An 18,144-nucleotide genomic window follows, 5' to 3' on the forward strand; every position below is an offset into this window, starting at 1 on the left:
TATCCAAATGTCCGAATTGCCTGAAATTCGTCTGAATTCACATTCGGAATGAAACGAATTGCACATGTCTACCTAGCACCTCACTTTTGAAAGATATTGAATCTATCTCCAACTTTCTCTTTAATCGCCTACCTAACTAACTTAGCAGCGTGCATGGCTGTGTTGTGAACTCACCATGTCTAGCTCACCAACCCCCATTAACCTGTCATCTGCCATGTCACATACTTCCAACCTGTTATATATTGTCACCCAGTTACATACACCCAGCTACACACTCCATATGGTCACATACAGCCAATCACATTCACCTAACCACTAAATTACAAATATTTACTAACACAGTCACATTTCCTATAATGCCCAGTAATGTAAATGTGATGGAGTGCATACAGGGAACAGATGTATAAAGGACAGGGAACAAGTTAACAATTTAACTGCAATCATATGTGGTACTGAAATGACATGCACCTAGGGGTAACCCTTGGCTCACCCCAGTTATCAGTAACTAAAACCAATATGCAAAAGTCTATCTATGACGCTACTAAACATATGTGAAATTCTGTTATTTAGTCATTCCTGCTGTGAGTTTTTATCTAACAAGGCTTTCCATCCCTTGAAATTAAGTATATTTTCATTAAAATAATACCATTCAGACATAGATCTTTTCTTCACTGTCACGTATAAGACATTTCTGTTTAAACAGAGTTGAAGGCTTTTTTCTTTCTTTCTCAGAATGTGAGATATGATTGGCCACAAAGGTGGAGAAAAAAGTACATTTTGCCTTAAGGACTTACTAATTTTTTTACTTAGCCGTTTACCATGTTGTTTGAGGTCTATAAAGGATGTGATGGCTTGTAACTTAGATTTCTTTATTTTAGAATTTTTTTGAACAATTTTTTTTGTACTCGCTCTTTTGAGAAAAGAAAAAAAATGTTGAATTAGAAAAGCAGTGAGCTTTGGTATCTCATTATTTATATTTTTCTTTTACTTTGAAATAACAATACCATAGGCTTCAACCTTGAGAAATGATTGATAGTCTCCCTTGGGTGTCATCTTTTGCTAGAGGTAACACCATTTTTTTCAAGATTCATTGTTTGATGTGTATTTACATTTTTCCAAACTGATATAATAGTTATTTGGCTCTAGAAGGCTAGTTAACTTGTTGCTTCCTGCTTTTTCTTAAAGGGTCATATGTCTTTGTATGCCTGTTTTTAAACACTTGATGGCTTTTCCTTAAAATTATTTTATAGTCAAACTGTCAAATTGAGCTATGCTGCAGAATTACTTTAGTAACATGTGGTAGAACACATTTTATTTGGAAGGCGCTATCTGTCGGTGTTAGGTTGGTAGACAATGTGAGGCACCCACCCCAACCTACAGTCCAACTTGTTCAGAAAAGGTCATTTGAGAGCGTGGAATAATTCTTGCACAGGCCGTAAAGGAAATTGTATTTTGAGTGGTTTAGTGCACTTCATTGCTGCAAATCACCAACAGGCGCCACAAGACCGGGGGTTCTGCCAACCCAAATCTAGTACAGTCATGTTGATGTTCTCAGAAATTGAGTTAGCAAAAAAAGTACTAAGTCTCTATAAATTAGATAATGTTAGAATGGTAGTGTGTACATTTTTATAAAGAAAAAAAGAATGTGAAATTTGCTATAAATGAACACACTGTGATGGTCAGGACCGTGCATATTTGTTGGATTTATCCATATTGCTCCATATGGTTACTGTGGTTACTTACTATTTGTTGGAAGGGATACATTCAGTGCATATTATTAATGTATGTATGTGTGTTCAGACTAAATATTCATGTGAGCTTTTTGTTTACCACTTAACATCAGACACATAACCATTCATTCTATTCCATTAAAATTCATGTTCCACGATACACCCACCATTTGTGCATTGAATTGCTTACATCACAATTCAGTCTTTTAAAACATACAATCTTGTTTCTAAAAATATATTAATCCTTCATACGGGTCATAAATTAATACAACAATCTCTGCACTGAATGATAACATTTTTGAAAATATATTTTATCCATGACAAACAAAAATGTTAAGATGATAAAAACATACATACAGCAATTCTGTTCACTGTTGAATAGTTAACAGTAATTAGTTAGTAAATTGATTTTATATAAATCAGTTCTTTATTTAAAAAACATTTGTGGTTTAATTCTAGAATACACTCACACATTGGACCACTGATCATGCACTTATACAGATAAAATGATGCAGATACCATCTGTGGGGGGAGGGTGGGGGGATTATACAAAGATAAATGGTTTTCTTAGCGGAAAGCAAAGAAAGGGACTTGAAAAAGACAAGATGTAGATCGACATGTCAATTTAGCACTAATAACTGCATGCTGTATTAGTTGCGTTGGGCAATGTTTTTCTACTTTCGCAAGTTATTGGTTTTGGCAAAACCAGATATTGGCACCCTTGCTTTTAGCAAGTGCTGAACCAGATTTTATTTGCAGCTGAAAGTAAATGGTTTGAACATATGTAATATTAAAAGTACTTGATTGCTTCCCACTGAATAACTGCATGTTATGTTACCTATTAACTGTAGTAGAATCCTTGGTACGATTTTCCTCCCATATGAATAAATAAATAAAAAATAAAAATAAACTGAATAAATTGTCCTTAAGCATGAATGCCTGAATAGGAAAAATACTTTGTTAATCCTATTAACAGCTATTGTTGTCTATAATTTATCTATTTAATTCAGGAATGGTCTGTCTGAAAAATAAAATAAAATCAAACAATCTTGATCCTAAACCCAAAAAATGCAATCCTGGTCACATTGTCTGGTGGCGGATTGCATTTTTGTAAAATTATATTTAGTATGGGAGGGTTTTACACATCACTTATTTTGTGATTCCATCGGTAGTTACTTTAGACTGAGGAAGTTTGACCCACATTTCCTCTCTGGCTTATAGTTTCTCATTATTTTGTTTTGCTAGTACCAATCCTTCAGCTACACAATTTGTATATATATAGCTATATATTGGAACCCCGATTCTTTTTGCCATAGTCACAATAAAGTTTGCGCCATTTCCACAGGAGTAAAGAGGTTGCGGTATGTGTGATAATTGTGTTACTCACCACGTGTGCCATTTTTCAGATGTTGAAACTAGCAGTTTTAACCACATTGTTTGGCAGATAACCCACATATCACTGGAGCTGTAGAACACTTGTGAAGTTCTAAACTTACCAGCAGTACTCGGCCAAAAAATAGAATTAAAACAGGACCCTGGTATTCTGTGTACAATGGTGAATTCCTCGGCATTACCTCCTGCACCGAGCACTTGGGCTACTTCTCACCTCAGAGAAGGAGCTTAACTATTTCCATCTCCTTTGTGGTATATTTATTTTGAAATTGTTGATAAACCTAATACTTGCCTTTTGTTGTAGTGCATGGGAGTTTGAGCACTAACAATGTCTAATTTCTGTGGAAAGAGTGCTACATATAAAAGGGTATCTAAGATATGACATTGTTTTGCCCAATAAAAATAAGTAGAACTTTGAAGGATAAATATTTCTCACTGGGATTTGTAGAGTTGGTTAAGTTTATCTACAATATGGACATACAGTGTTCGTTTTGCTAAATGGTGCCTTAATCCTCTTAACCTCAAAAAGTAATTAGGCTGATTACATAAAATGCACCATTTATTACTCGTGCAACATGTATTCTCTCCTGTGATGGATGATAAGGAACAGCAGAACAATGAGGATATATCTTGTTATCATTCACCAGGCTTACATGATCACATTGGTGGTTTTTCTGCTATATTCCATGCGGTTTTTGTTTTGTAACGACCTCTTTTTACCTCAAATGAAGTATTGCTTATGCAATATGATAACACACAAAAACATTACCCAGGCCTCCCTATTATAATAAGTAAATATTGCTTCCTGATTACTGGCAGTGTCTACAAATCATTACATCTCTCTCTCTATATGTATATACAGATATAGATTTAGAAGTCTGGAACATGTATTCTATGATTTATACACTCCATACCAATAATTACCAACAGTTAAAGCATTTATGTATTAATTGTAGTGTCAAGATGATAATATAAGATACACATTAAATAATTAATGATGCCATATTCACCTTCCGCGTGCATCATATCACTTTTTCAGTTCTGGATAGCGTCCCACAAATGCATCATGGGGTAGGCCTAATCACTAAATGTCCACAGAGCCTGCAGAAAAGTAATTTGTGATATTAATGATAATGCATTATTAGCATCCTTTAGCTCAGATGTAGAGAGGAATGTTTGAGCCACTTTGTGGATTCCTCGTAAGAAAGTAAGGATCTGATGTGTTAGTAACCCGTAATTCACAGGTCCATTGCACTCAATGCTTGGATTCCTTACATCTAACCGTAATAATGGGCATCTTAACAAGGTCATAGATTATGGTTCCTTAAGCTTCTAGAAATTCATTAGCTCGAGAGGGAAGTTGTGTTGACTTGTGAATTGTTAATTATGACAACTTACAATAACCATGCATCTTGGACTAAATCTGTACCAGCTTCTGCTCCTCTTTGTGCCCTTTGTCCTCACACCTAACAGCTTTCATCCTATTTGTTGTAGACTAGTGTTGGGAGAGCTGTGAGCAACTGACTTGTTTTGTGTCTTCTGTTCTCCTTTACTGTTGTTCTTCCTCCTCTGTTAGTTTCTTGTTGTGTTCTGTCTGCAGTCCTCCTCACTCTCCCCTGCCTGACCGCTTTGCCTGTGTTTGCAGTTGAAGATGAGCATCCATCTGCCTTGTCACCTAAAAAAAAGCAACGGAATGGAGGAATGAGGCACTCTCCAAATTCTTCACCCAACATGAGGTAAGAAAGGGTAAGGGAGCAGGAGGGAAATGTACAGACCTGGTTCTCTAGGGTGGCAACTGGCTACAATGTATGATGATATATGCTTGCCTGCTGATGGAGTAACCTATTCACTTGATACATTTGAAACATTCTTAACATGGTTATTGTATTACTAGTGTTTACTACTAATGTTTATCCAATTTCAATTATTTGGTTTTCCTTCCTAAAATAGCTTTGTGTGGATGTTCTTGGTCCAACAATTAGATATAGTATGAGCTCATTTACTGACTTTTTCAAAATTTTAATGAAACCTGAGGGGTGAATGTACTTTGTTACATACTATTCTCACTGCTGCTTGGATGGATGAGGTACTAGTGTACGCCTCCAAAAAATCAGCCGAAACCAGGGTACATTACCTGCAACAGGAGACTTTTGATTTCAGATATAGTTGATCTACCAACTATGGTCTTAATGTAATTGAAGCCAATCACGTTTATTGGCAGTTTTTGTTTGGCTCCCTATAAGCCTTATAACAATACAGTTTGTTTTTACAGCAGTTAAAGGCTTATGGAGAGCCGGAAAATATCAGCTCACATATTGAATTTTAAGCCTATATTTTCCATTGAAAATATAGGCTTTGGTGATTCAATTCAATGTGGGCCCATTAAGCCTATGTGGGCCTATCGGATTTAAGAGCTTAAAGCTATTGAAAAATTATTCTTTGCTTTTTTAACTATTTGCCTGCTGGCTGCTAGTACAAATAGTTAAGAAAAAAATGGTTTAGTGTAAAAATGAGTGTCTCACTCTATGAATCACTAACTATTTACATCTCTTTGCGTCATGTTCAAAAATAGGGGGAAATGGTATGTACCATAAAAAGTACATGCCATATCTTCACTGCTTTAGATGTATTCTTAAAATAAATAAGTTCCTGGTTGTAAAGTGTAGTGGGGCATGTATGTATATATTGGTCAGGTAATTTAAACATCATAAGTCAGTGAGAGCAGCTATCACAATCGTTATCAAAGAAGTTGTATGGCTTTTTGTCTCTCACATTGTTCCCTTCATTTTGAGAAAAGCTGATTCCACATTCCGTTATGCGTTGTGTTATAGATTTTGTATGATAGCACAATGTATGTATGTGCTTAATGTTTATGTTTGCGTTCTGGGTTGGCATCTTGGGGTTGTGAAAACAAAATCAAAACAAAAATAGAATTAAGCTATCTTTGAGTATTAATTCTGAAATAACCAATATTCGTTTCCAGTATTCATCTGCAGTGTTACTGAAAATAAACATTTTTGCCAGACTTGTGCACGGACGGAAAATGTGGTTTGTCCAAAAAGATTGTAAGAAAATAAAAAGCTATCCGAACAGAATCACGAAACCACATTCATCTTTAACCAGTCACTCATTGCCACGAGTAAGGGCTGAAAAATCTCCAGAGGGTTAAATTAACAGATAAAATAAAATCTGACCTATATTAATGTAAGAGCATGGAGGGTAGGGACATGTTTACTAAACAGCGAGCTGTCAGTTGCTGCCCAGTTGCTAATACAATAAATGCTACAAATAAATAATAAAGCAAGGCTCTGGGACATAGTGTCCCCCCATGCCTCCAACTGCTGCCAGTAGGTGGAATATTAAATAAAATTAATGGGGCACCTAGTGGCCACTCAGCCTCCACCTATAAGCAGCAGAGTGGGGCCTATAATTATAATATGATAAACACAAAGGGGACCTTTGTCCCCCCTAGGTGAGTTGGGCTATTAAATTAACCAGAGAAGAACTGAATGTCCCTCCCAGCACCCACCCATTGGTAGCAGGTGTGACTAATAGTATACATGGGGGGTGTACATTCTATTGTCCACCCTCCTGTTGAACACCTTGATTTAAAACCCACCCCCCAGTGAGTTTTGACCCAAGTTGGGCCATAAAGGGCTCTGCGCATACTGAACTTGTTTAACCCCTTAAGGACACATGACATGTCTGACATGTCATAATTCCCTTTTATTCCAGAAGTTTGGTCCTTAAGGGGTTAATGGGAAAAGCTCTTATAAGCTCTTATCGTCATGAATCTCAAAGTTGGGTATATGGTCATCTCTGTGCTAAATATTTTGTAATTTAATGCAGAACTGTTACATGTGAGTTCTTTATAAATCTGGGGGAAAACATGTAAAATATTGCACTGGAATGTCATTGAAATCTATCGTAGTCACAAAGCTCTACTTTGTCTTATGTAGGGGTCAGATTATGCCGTATCTTGCAATTTTCCATCAGCCATCACTTGAGATTCATGTGCAAAATAATGTAGCCATTTACTGTACTTTACAATACATGCAATTAAATCAACAAAGATGATCCAGGCACTGAACATTGAATAACTGGCAGATTTAATGAATATCAAAGTATCACAGCAATGTTTTGACATCCAAATAAGATCTTTATCACGTTTTTGATAAAGACCTCCTATGGAGGTCGAAACATTGCTGTGATACTTTGATCTTCATTAAATCTGCCAGTTATTCAATGTTCAGTGCCTGGATCATCTTTGTTGATTTACATGTATCTATTTATGCAGCAAAATGACATATGATAATATGTTTATACAAAAAGTATAGTACTATAACACAGTGATCAAAAACCCGCTCACGTTTGTGCCGCCCCTTTTTATTTAAAGGGGGAAGATTCATGGGCCAAGGTTGTCCCAGATTGTGAGTGAGCAGCAGTAGCTTGTTGTCTCCAATGGGTGCTAGCGAAATTAGATTTTCTGTTTACCGTAAGTTCCGAAGAAGGAGCAGGCGTTACATCAATGCTACAAAAGATGGCATGGAGAACCGAGTTGGCACATTACTTGAATCTATAGATACCCCACATAGCTATCGCTGTCACAATATTTTGTGGGTAAGGATACTATTTTCAGCTGAGCTATATAAAACACTATTGCGAGAGGACGTAAATGGGTATGGTATTTCAAAAATATGAGGTGGAAAATGCATTTTAGGTAAAACACTAAATTTATAGCATTAGAGAAGTAATATACTCTGCTCACATTGAACGTGCACTCTTAACCACAGGAATAGCCATTCCATCGTAGCGTGATTGGCTTAGGATGAAAGGAAGCATTAATATCAAGGCCTGTGCTGTGCAGCAAAGCCTTCACTTATTTCCACAGTAGAGTGAATGAGCTGTCCAAGGTACTGCATATAGTTGGTGAGATAGACCCTGACAGCTGTCCAAGGTGCTGCAGAATTAAGCTCAGGCTTGATGCATTGAGACCTTAACTCTTTATGCAGAGATGAATCGGAATAAAGGTCTGACTTTTCTCTTGGATAAAGTTTTTTGTGTGGTTTATATGTGTGTGTTTTTTTTCTCTTTTCTACTGAACAGCAGGCAATGTGTCAGTATGTGTTTAAACCCTCATCTCTATTTTACTGTTTCAAAATAAATGGTGCAACTAAAGAAGAAGAAAAAAAATATATATATGAGGACGGGTAGAGAGAAAAGAAAAAAAAACCTGCAGGGTTGTTAGATGGCTTTTTAAAGAATGAGTATTTATTCTGTCAGCGTATCAGCAGGTAATGACAGCACTGAAAAAACAATTTCTGTCATAGAAAACAATTTGAAAAGGCGTTTGAAAAATACGTCGGCTGCAAAGTGGGAGCAGTCTCCCCTCGTCCTCTGCTTGTGTAGCTGCAAACGAGCAGTGGCACTAATGATAGCACGAACCAATCAGCCAGCTCCCGTGATATGCTAGCCTCAGGCTAGTCTCCCTTTGAAGCGGTGCCTGTGAGTACAGCTATCTGTTCACGGGGGCTATGTTGAATGTATTACTACAATCTGAGCTGAACCTGAGAATTACCTTCCCTTTTATGCTGTCGATTGAAATCAAATCTTCATTAATTGATTTGGACGGTGAAGGGAAAAAAAAGAAGGGAAAAAGGGACGATTAACAGGCAGGCTGCTCATCTTGCTGTTCGGCAAAGTTACACAATGCGGCTGTGACGTGACAGTGCAGTAATTAGGACATTTAAAAGTTTACTAGCTGTCTAGGAGACAGACCATAGGAATTCTAAACTCATAAAACCTAGCCAGAGTTTGTTAAAGGGAATAGAATGAAGGCTCGTTAGAGAGAGAAAGGGGGAAAAAAAGTTTTTCTAATATAGAAATTTACCAAACACTAATATTCGACAGAAGCAGGGATAAATCTGCAAAGATAAAGTAATAACAGGGACTCAACATGCACCCAACGTAGACTCTCCATAAGCAACTTAGTCTAAATTTTCTGGATCTCGGATGGATAGAGTATTTTAAACTCTTTCATTTTTTGTTGTGCAAAAGACTGACAATCATGCATGCTATGCCATAAACATTTCAAGAGACATGATATTATGGCATGTAATTGAACTGCACATTCTTTTTTTTTTTTTAAGTTAAACAGGTTAAATCAAGACGTGTCAGTAAATGAGTATGCATAATGGTTAATGGAGACATGCTTTGTAGCCTGACACTGTGTGAGTAAATATAATAGGGTAAAATGTTAATTCTTAATCTATTCAGTAGCTTAGTTGCCGCTGGGTACTGCCTTTGTTTAAGGGCACAGAGAAAGGACAGGCTTAGCTGCACTATGGTCTCATGAATAGCTGTACAGTCTCATTTCAGCCTATGCCACAGAGAGGTCACCTTAGACCGACTCCCTTCCCTGTAAACTCAGTGTCCTCTTTCCCTCTCAGGCAGATCGCTATGCCGGGCTGGACTTCATGCTTGCAGGTTACCGGGGAGAGACTGTGCCTCTTCTTTCTTTCTACCTGAGCTCCTTTTCGCATCGCTTTCCCAGGGGTTCTCCGTCGCAGATTAGTGGAGGCATAGGTCCAGAGTTGCTCAGGATGCTTGGGAGATTTACAGGCGCTTGGGTGGCTGGGTTGCTGCGTCACCTCTTGGACCCTCAGCTCAGGGCATGGTTGATGTTCCAGCGGTTTTGTGATGGGGGTGAGAGATCTGTTAGAGATGCACCCCCAGAACTCCTAACTCCTGGCAGAGTTGGTCAAATCGGGACTCAAAGCCTTCCCTCCATTTCAGGCTGAGTCTTTCTGGGCCTGTAGGATCTACGGGTCGGTGGCCATTTTGGGCTCACCACGTGGGAGAGTCGGAGGATGCAGAGAGGTGGGATTCCCCAGTGGGGACCGGGATATCCCTTACCGGTCCAGAGAGAAGGAGGTTGCGGGGCACCAGGGCTGCTGCTGCGCACCCGGCACCGGGAGATCAGCCGCCTCCCCATACATGGACAAAGGATCCAATACTTATATTCAGGTTAACCCAAATTATATCAGGCACCTGGAGAAGCAATTAACACACAACACAGATGGTTGTGAGTCCAGAATTACTTCTGTTCGTTTATTCAAAGTAGGGTATATTTATACACAATATTGTTGCAGCTTCACTTGAAGGTTTAAAAATAATGTAGTTAGATAGGAATGTCAAAAAATAAAATTAGTTAATGTGGCTACATATTTCATAAAATATAAAATTAGTTTACAAAACAATATGTGGTTACATATTTCATAGGATAGGAAGGTCGCAGATAAAATTAGCTAGCAAACAGTCACACAATGTACAGTTTCCAATAAGTGCTCCGGTGAGGGCTAGAATACACAGAGAACGCAACTTATGCTGACACGTATACAGCACTTTACAGAGAACAAGTTCATTACATATAAAGAGCATCAGATGTAGGCCTTAATTTAATTACGTTGAACATTGGAATCAAGATATATTCCCTCACACTCCCGACTGCCAGGCCATCACTCCCTGACCAGACGGCGCTATGGCGCGGCTGTGCAGCGTGTATGACGATTGCTGGAGCTGCTGGTCGGTGTCACTGTAGGTTGGTGCTCAGGCAAGGCTATTTGTAGCTTGTTAGCTTTTTTTCAGCCCAATTGTGCAGGAGCAGGGCTGAAACACGTCTCGCCATCTTGGCTGCCAGGCCCGCCCTAATCAGAATCCACTTAAAGGGACACTATTGGCACCCAGACCACTTTATCTCTTCAACTTGTGCAGTGTCCCAGTCTCCGTGAGTCCTTAAATGTAAAACATAGCCGTTTCAGAGAAAACTACCTTTGATGGCAGTCTACGAGACAGCCGCTAAAGGCACTTCCTGCTGTTTCACAGAGTTTAAGTCAGTGAAACGACGTTGGACGTCCTCTACCTGTGCACGAGGATGCCCAGTGTCTTCACATTCTTCATAGGAAAGCATGGACTCAGTGCTTTCCTATGGTGAAGACCCAATGAATGCGGACGTGTGTGGATTAGGTTGCTCCTTGGCGGTGACATAGGTTAGTCAGTGAGAAAATATTTTTTTATCCCTTTACCGGCCCCAGGGTGGGCAGGGAGACACTACAGTATTAGGAATACAGATTTCTATTCCTAACACTATATTTTCCCTTTAAATGAGCATATACAAAATTATTCATTATTTGGTGAAGAAAGTGATTAAAAAAAACTAAAAAAAGTCAGGCAGTTAAAGAGTTACAGCATTTAACTCACCGTGGTAATTATAGATAATCTTCTTCTAATACCTGGCATGACAAATAATGCAGCACCTTGGGGTTTTCTATTCTTCTGTCTATCTATATGTGTAGTGTTCAAATTACTTAAAAATGTTTTTTAATTATATATATATATATATATATAATAAAATAAAATGAGAGAAGAAAAAACTCTGCAAACACTAGCTGGCCTTACAGAGCAGAAACGCCTCACCCCCTTTTTCTAGCTCTGTTAAATCTCTCTCCTTCCTTTGATCTTGAGTGATAAAAATTCCAGGGAGTTATTTACACAGTTTTCATGTGCTTCAAAGCCATGTCAAGATACTGAGGCTTTAGGGTACATCTTTACCCTACAGGCCCTGGAGAATTCGACTGACAGTTCAGTACACTAGGTGCTTTTTTTATTTTTTTCTTCTTATGCTGTTGCCTGTAGCAAAACATCAAATTACCAGATACCAGACAGCCAAGCTCTGCACAAAAGGCCATTCCTGTAGGTATATTATACCATATATATATTAAATACTTTAGTGTTATCCTGTGCATTTTATGTGCAATAGAAAGTGATGGTTTTAGGTTGCCTTAGGGCGAGTGTTTCTTTCTTTCTATTTTTTTTCCCTCCATTTTTCTTATTTATTTATTTATTTATTTCATTCCCCACACTTATTTATTTATTTACTTATTTCACTAGCAGGGAGAAAGCGAGGCGGCTGGCTGGGGTATCGTGCACGCTTCTTACAGACCCCTCCAGCCCCGGAGGCATTTGTAAATAAGTAATGATTAACAGATTGGCTGCGGGTTTTTGAAAAGCATGGCTTTGTCAGTTTGTATGATGAGGTGGGATGTTCAAAGTAGTAGCCGGCTTTTCAGGGCTTGTCATAGAGAGAACTGCGGGCAAAGGAGAGAGAGTGAACGGAATGAAGGCCGACAGTTTTGAAAAGGGAGAGAGAGTAAGGGAAAAGGTGTGGACATTCTAGTCAAGTGAATAAGAGATAATGCTGGGAAAAGGTGGTAAAGAAGAAAAGGAGAAGAGATATAGTGAGATATGGTATGACTGGGGTAGGGCAGCAAAGAAAGTAGGGATGTTTTACTGTGACGGGTTTGTTGCTATAGGTATGTACTGTTGACACATATGCCACATATTTTCTGGATATTTAGTAACTTTGAAATAATTTGATAAGAGCTCAGTTTGCTTTGTTCAGGTTAAGGCCACCTTAGATTACATTAGTGATGTGTTCCCGTTTGTGAACATACTTTGATGTATGCAGTATGAACATAGAGACTATTTCCTGATCTGCGTCTCCTTGTTTGACATAGAAAGTTTTGGAGCCCAAGGACCATGCTGTTGGGGTCGTCTCTTTCCACCGTGAGATGCTGCATTTCTGTGACATTGGCCCCTGGACAAATTTCCTTGTCACCAAATGGTCAGCATAATTATATTCAACTACAGCTTAGCCTTTTTTTTTTTTTTGCAGAATCAAAAGGAACTTAGTAAGGCACTTAGTAAGGCAAAATAAGAAGCATGTGGCCAGCTAAAACCCATTCTAAATAATTTTATCTTAAATTGGTAGGTTTCGCGAAAGTAAGCAATGGCTCTTTTGTTATTTTTTTTTATCTTATTATTAATTGAATGCGTGGCTCTTCATTTCACATCTTTTGGTTTTAGCCCATATTTTAAAGGGCGTTTACCAGTTTCATCTTATTTAATTGGTTATGGTGCCTATTCAGTGTTAAGCCATTTCCGAGCAGTGTAACACTAAATGAAGGTATCTGACTAAGGCTAAGGCAGAGATTACACACTTCTTTCTAGCTATATCAATTCATACCAGCAGTGGGCGCTGTGATAAGCTGAAAGTGGTCAGCTGACACTCTCAGCCAATCACATCTGCCCTTTACTGCTTCCTCATTAGCTCACACAGCACAGAGGGAATAGGCCAGTGAGCACTCTTGTTTAGCTTTAAAACATTAAAAATAGTTTAATGCTGAAGGGAAAGATGGTTCCAGAGGAATTTAGACATTATAACCACTTCAATGAGATAAAGCAGATACAATGCCTACAGTGTCCCTTTAATGTTTCTAGAGCCCACTAAATAAATAAATATATATACACACACTTTTTCTGTTTGCTTACATTTTTTTAGATTTTGTACAAATAAAATATCTTGCTGAATTTTGCACCATGAGCCTTCCTAGTTAGCCAGGCCCCTCAATCAAGAAATACTCCCTTATGAAAAGTATGCACACTGTCTCTGAGTGAGCGGCTTTTAATTCACAGCCTGGCTGCAGACAGAAAATTTAAACAGGTAGCGATATATTGTCTGTATGTCTCCCTCTGTGTTTCTCCTTCTAATGTAGGTTAATTGTTCAGATCATTCAGTACTGTCAGCGGTTGAGCTGTGTGCATACATTTTTTAATAAAAATAAGTATTTTTGTGGAGTGAGGATGTGTGGCTAAAGAGGTAGGCTTATGGTGCAGCATTCAAAACTATAAAGATTTAAGCATGCAAAAAAACCTATCATTGGGCGCTGACAACAGACGGACAATATGCACAGAATTAAAATTAGGCAGCCTGGGACAGAGTTCTGGGCTAAGTAATATGTGCCGGGGTTGTAACTAGCCCACGGCACACAAGTGTTAATTACTCAGTATGTGCGTTTCAAGCAGAAATGCTACCATCATGAAGTGATCTGAAGTGGTAGAGGTTAACACAGTAAAGGAGTTTAGCATGCGTGGGATAGGACTAATGCTATCCTAACTATAAGACAAGGCCATGGACTAATGAAAGTATTTAGAAAATTTGGCAGACTGAATGGGCCGAATGGTTCTTATCTGCCGTCACATTCTATGTTTCTATGTTTCTATCATGACCACTTCAAATCACTGTTGAGTGGGTGCCGATAAATCGCTATGACTATTGCATTTTTAGCTTCATCTGAAGAATTACTTGAAGAGCTCTTGCAACTTTTGTCCTGCTCAGTTGGCAGTCACCCCTCTCCCCACCAACATTATAGTTTTCCAAACTGATTGCAAATGCATTATTTGGTATTCCGGTTTAATTTAGATTTATTGGCACACATGCCGCTGTTCTGAATAAACTAACAACTGTGAAGTTTACAGGGTGCTCTTTCAAGGCATACTCCAATACATTTTTCAAAATCACTGTTTAGTAGATATACCCCAATGAAACCATGCATTTAATTATGCATTTTTTTTTTGTTTGGGGTATATCTAAAAACAAACAAACAAACAAAATCTACCTCTACTTGGAGGTAGTGCTTGTTACAGTATAGTGCCTATACCATGGGTCGTCAACCTGGTCCCTATGCCCACTAGATAGCGTTTCAGGATTCCAGGTGGGCGGTAGGGATTTCCTCATTTGGAGAAATTGGGTGGGTGGGCGGGTGCGAGCCGGCAGTACCCCTGGGCCCGGGTACCGCCATCACCATTTGAGGCTCAGGCCCGGGCAGCAAACCGCCAGGGGCCGCCGTCCAAGGGGTCCATCAGGTGGCCCATGCTGTCAGGGCTACCTGATGGATGTGGATTGTGAGGGGGCCCGGTCAGCGCTGGGTGCTTTAACAGCGCGACCGGGCCCCCTGTGATTACATCACAGAGCTGGGAGGAAGTGTGTGTATGTGTGTGTATGTGTCTTTGTATGTATGTGTGTCTTATGTATGTGTCTTTGTATGTATGTCTTGTGTGTATGTATGTGTGTCTTGTCTTTGTATGTATGTGTTGTGTGTGTCTTGTCTTTGTATGTATGTCTTATGTGTGTGTGTGTGTGTCTGTATGTGTGCCTGTATGTTTGTATGTATGTGTCGTGTGTGTGTATGTGTGCCTGTCTCTGTGTCTGTATGTATGTGTGGGCCTGTCTGTTTGTATGTATGTGTCTTTGTATGTGTGTCTTGTGTGTGTCTGTATGTGTGTCTGTATGTATGTGTGCCTGTCGGTTATAGTGGGCTACCTAGCTCAGCCTTCCTACTGGGCATTGCTATAAGTAAGGTTAAAAAATAGAAAAAAGGGAAAAAAAAGGTGGGGAGGGGAATTGAGGAGGGAGAGGAGTGGAGCTGACACACAGATGAGAAATCATATTATGCGCAAACAGAGAAGTCGTCTGATTATCACCGAAAGAGGAGACCTTCGTTTGTTCCTTACGAAAATCGAACCAGATATCAAATATTTAGTCTCGCAGCATCAACCTCAAGGATCTCATTAACCCCTTAAGGACTGGACTATTTTCCGCGCTCTTATTTACTGTTCCTATACAAATGTATATATTGTTTTTTTCAGGACAAAAAGGCTTTCTTTACATACCATTATTTATATAATCTCATGTAATTTAATAAAAAAAAATATGATGAAAAATTGAAAAATTTAAAAATGTTTTTTGACTTTTACATGAAAAATCTTTTACTCACCTACAAAAGCGAATAAAAAAACCTGCTAAATAGATTCAAAATTTTGTCCTCAGTTTTAAAATACCCAGTGTTTACATGCTTTTTTTTGCAAGTTATAGGGCTATAGGTACAAGTAGGATATTGCGGTTTCAAAACATACATTTTTTCAAATTTATCAATAGTGACATTGTAACACTATTATCTGTCATAAATCTCTGAATAACAGCCCACATGTACATATTTTTTTTTAAAGTAGACACCCCAGGGTATTCAATATGGGGTATGTCCAGTTTTTTCTAGTAGCCACCTAGTCGCAAACACTGGCCAAAGTTAGCGTTCATATTTGTTTGTGTGTGAAAAAAGTAAAAAACTAAATTGAGTGCTAATTTTGGCCAGTGTTTGTGACTAAGTGACTACTAAAAAAGACTGGACATACCCCATTTGCAATACCTTGGGTTGTCTTCTTTTGCAAATGGTATGCCATCATGGGGGTAATTCTCATTCCTGGGCTACCATACGCTCTCAAATGCAACGTAACCAACCTGGCCATTTTCAATGTAAAAATATTTGACCCATATATTTGACCCTGTAACTTTCAAAAACGCTATAAAATCTGTACATGGGGGGTACTGTTATACTCGGGAGACTTTGCTGAACACAAATATTAGTGTTTCAAAACAGGAAAACGTATCACAACAATTATATCATCAGTAAAAGTGCTGTTTGTGTGTGAAAAATACGAAAAAAAGTCTTTTTCACTGACAATATCATCGCTGTGATATGTTTTACTGTTTTGAATCACTAATATTTGTGTTCAGCGAAGTCTCCCTAGTAAAACGGTACCCCCCATGTACAGGTTTTAGGGTGTCATAGAAAGTTACAGGGTAAAATACAGTGCTAGCAAATTAAATTCTCTGGACTTTCGGCCTGGGTTGGCAGACAGGTCCCTCAAATTGCAATTAATAAAATTACTTAATTATGTAAAAATATTACATAAATATGCATGTAGAATTTAAATATATATGCATTTATATATTATATAATTATTATATTATATAATTATTTATGTAATTTTGTATATGGACATATGTACATTTCGTATTATTTTTATTTATTTATATATACATAGATATATATACAATTTCATTTTAAGTGTATTTTGATATAAATATATATATTTTAATATCAAAATACAGTTAGAATAAAATTTCATATAGATATATCATTTTTTTTAACATTCTATTATTATTTTTAATTTTTTTATTTAATTTAATCTACTTATTATTTGTATTTTATAATATATATATATATATATATATATATATACACAGTATATATAGTTATTATATATATATTATATATATATACGTGTGTAATTTAATTATAAGTGTGTTTTTATATGAATATATTAATATAAAAATACACTTAGTATGACATTATATATATGATATATAGACATATTATATATATATATAATATATGTCTATATGTCATATATATACACACATATATAATAAAAAAAAATTAAATTAACATTAACTTTAAAAAAAAAAAAATATTTTACACTAGCAGGGACAGTCCCCCTGCAGGCAGACACATGGACACCTATTGTGGCCATGTGATCGCTCTATTGAGCAATCACATGGCCCCAGGGGTCCTAATCCTCCATGGGGAAACTGTCTGGGCTGCAGGCAGTCTCCCCACACCGGGACCAACGCCGATCGCCGCCGGGGGAACGACGGCGATCGGGTAAGTACATCTTACCGTTGGGATGGTTCAGGACCTTCATTGGTTGGCAAGGCAAAAATGCCGATGAAGGTCCTGAACCGTCCTCGGTCGTTAAGGGGTTAATCACTAGTAAAGGTAATTTCAATTTACTTTATTGTTTTCTCATTAAACTTTATAAAGTTAAAAACATTATAAACATGCATTAAGTAGAAATAAAAAGATAAATGTACGTACATTTTTTTTTTTTAAACGCCCTCCTTTCTAAAAAAAATTCTGCACTTGCGCGAAAATTGGTGGTCGGTAAGGACATTTTTGCATCAAGAAAGATGCATTAGTGGGCGGTAGGAAGAAAAAGGTTGACTACCACTGGCCTATACAATGAGCCGCTCAACACATAAAGTGGAATACTTCTATCTCCACAATCAATCTTAAGCAAAAACACAATATATGGTATAAAACTAGATACCAATTAGTGGAGCGCTAATAAATAAATAAGTTAATAAAAAACACAACTTGTGCAGGGGTTGACTTACCCCATAAATATTTTATAATAGCAAACTTAAAGGTTTATATGTGAAGTAAAAGAAAAAAATATATAGTGTAGATGGTCTTGAGAATAGGAAGCAATAATAAATAACTAG

At 37.7% G+C, this 18,144-nt stretch overlaps 1 protein-coding gene across 8 annotated transcripts in view; it reads left to right on the plus strand.

The window, feature by feature from the left end:
- Positions 1-18,144, plus strand: part of KCNMA1 (potassium calcium-activated channel subfamily M alpha 1) — a 536,805-nt gene that overhangs the window by 436,301 nt on the left and 82,360 nt on the right. For all 8 annotated transcript variants that reach the window (XM_063434220.1, XM_063434221.1, XM_063434223.1 and 5 more), the window contains one exon: positions 4,768-4,858. In XM_063434220.1, coding sequence (XP_063290290.1) covers positions 4,768-4,858 — 91 coding nt within the window. The remainder of the gene's footprint in view (positions 1-4,767; positions 4,859-18,144) is intronic.

Source organism: Pelobates fuscus, chromosome 10 (genome assembly GCF_036172605.1).
Source record: "Pelobates fuscus isolate aPelFus1 chromosome 10, aPelFus1.pri, whole genome shotgun sequence".
Lineage (NCBI taxonomy): Eukaryota > Metazoa > Chordata > Amphibia > Anura > Pelobatidae > Pelobates > Pelobates fuscus.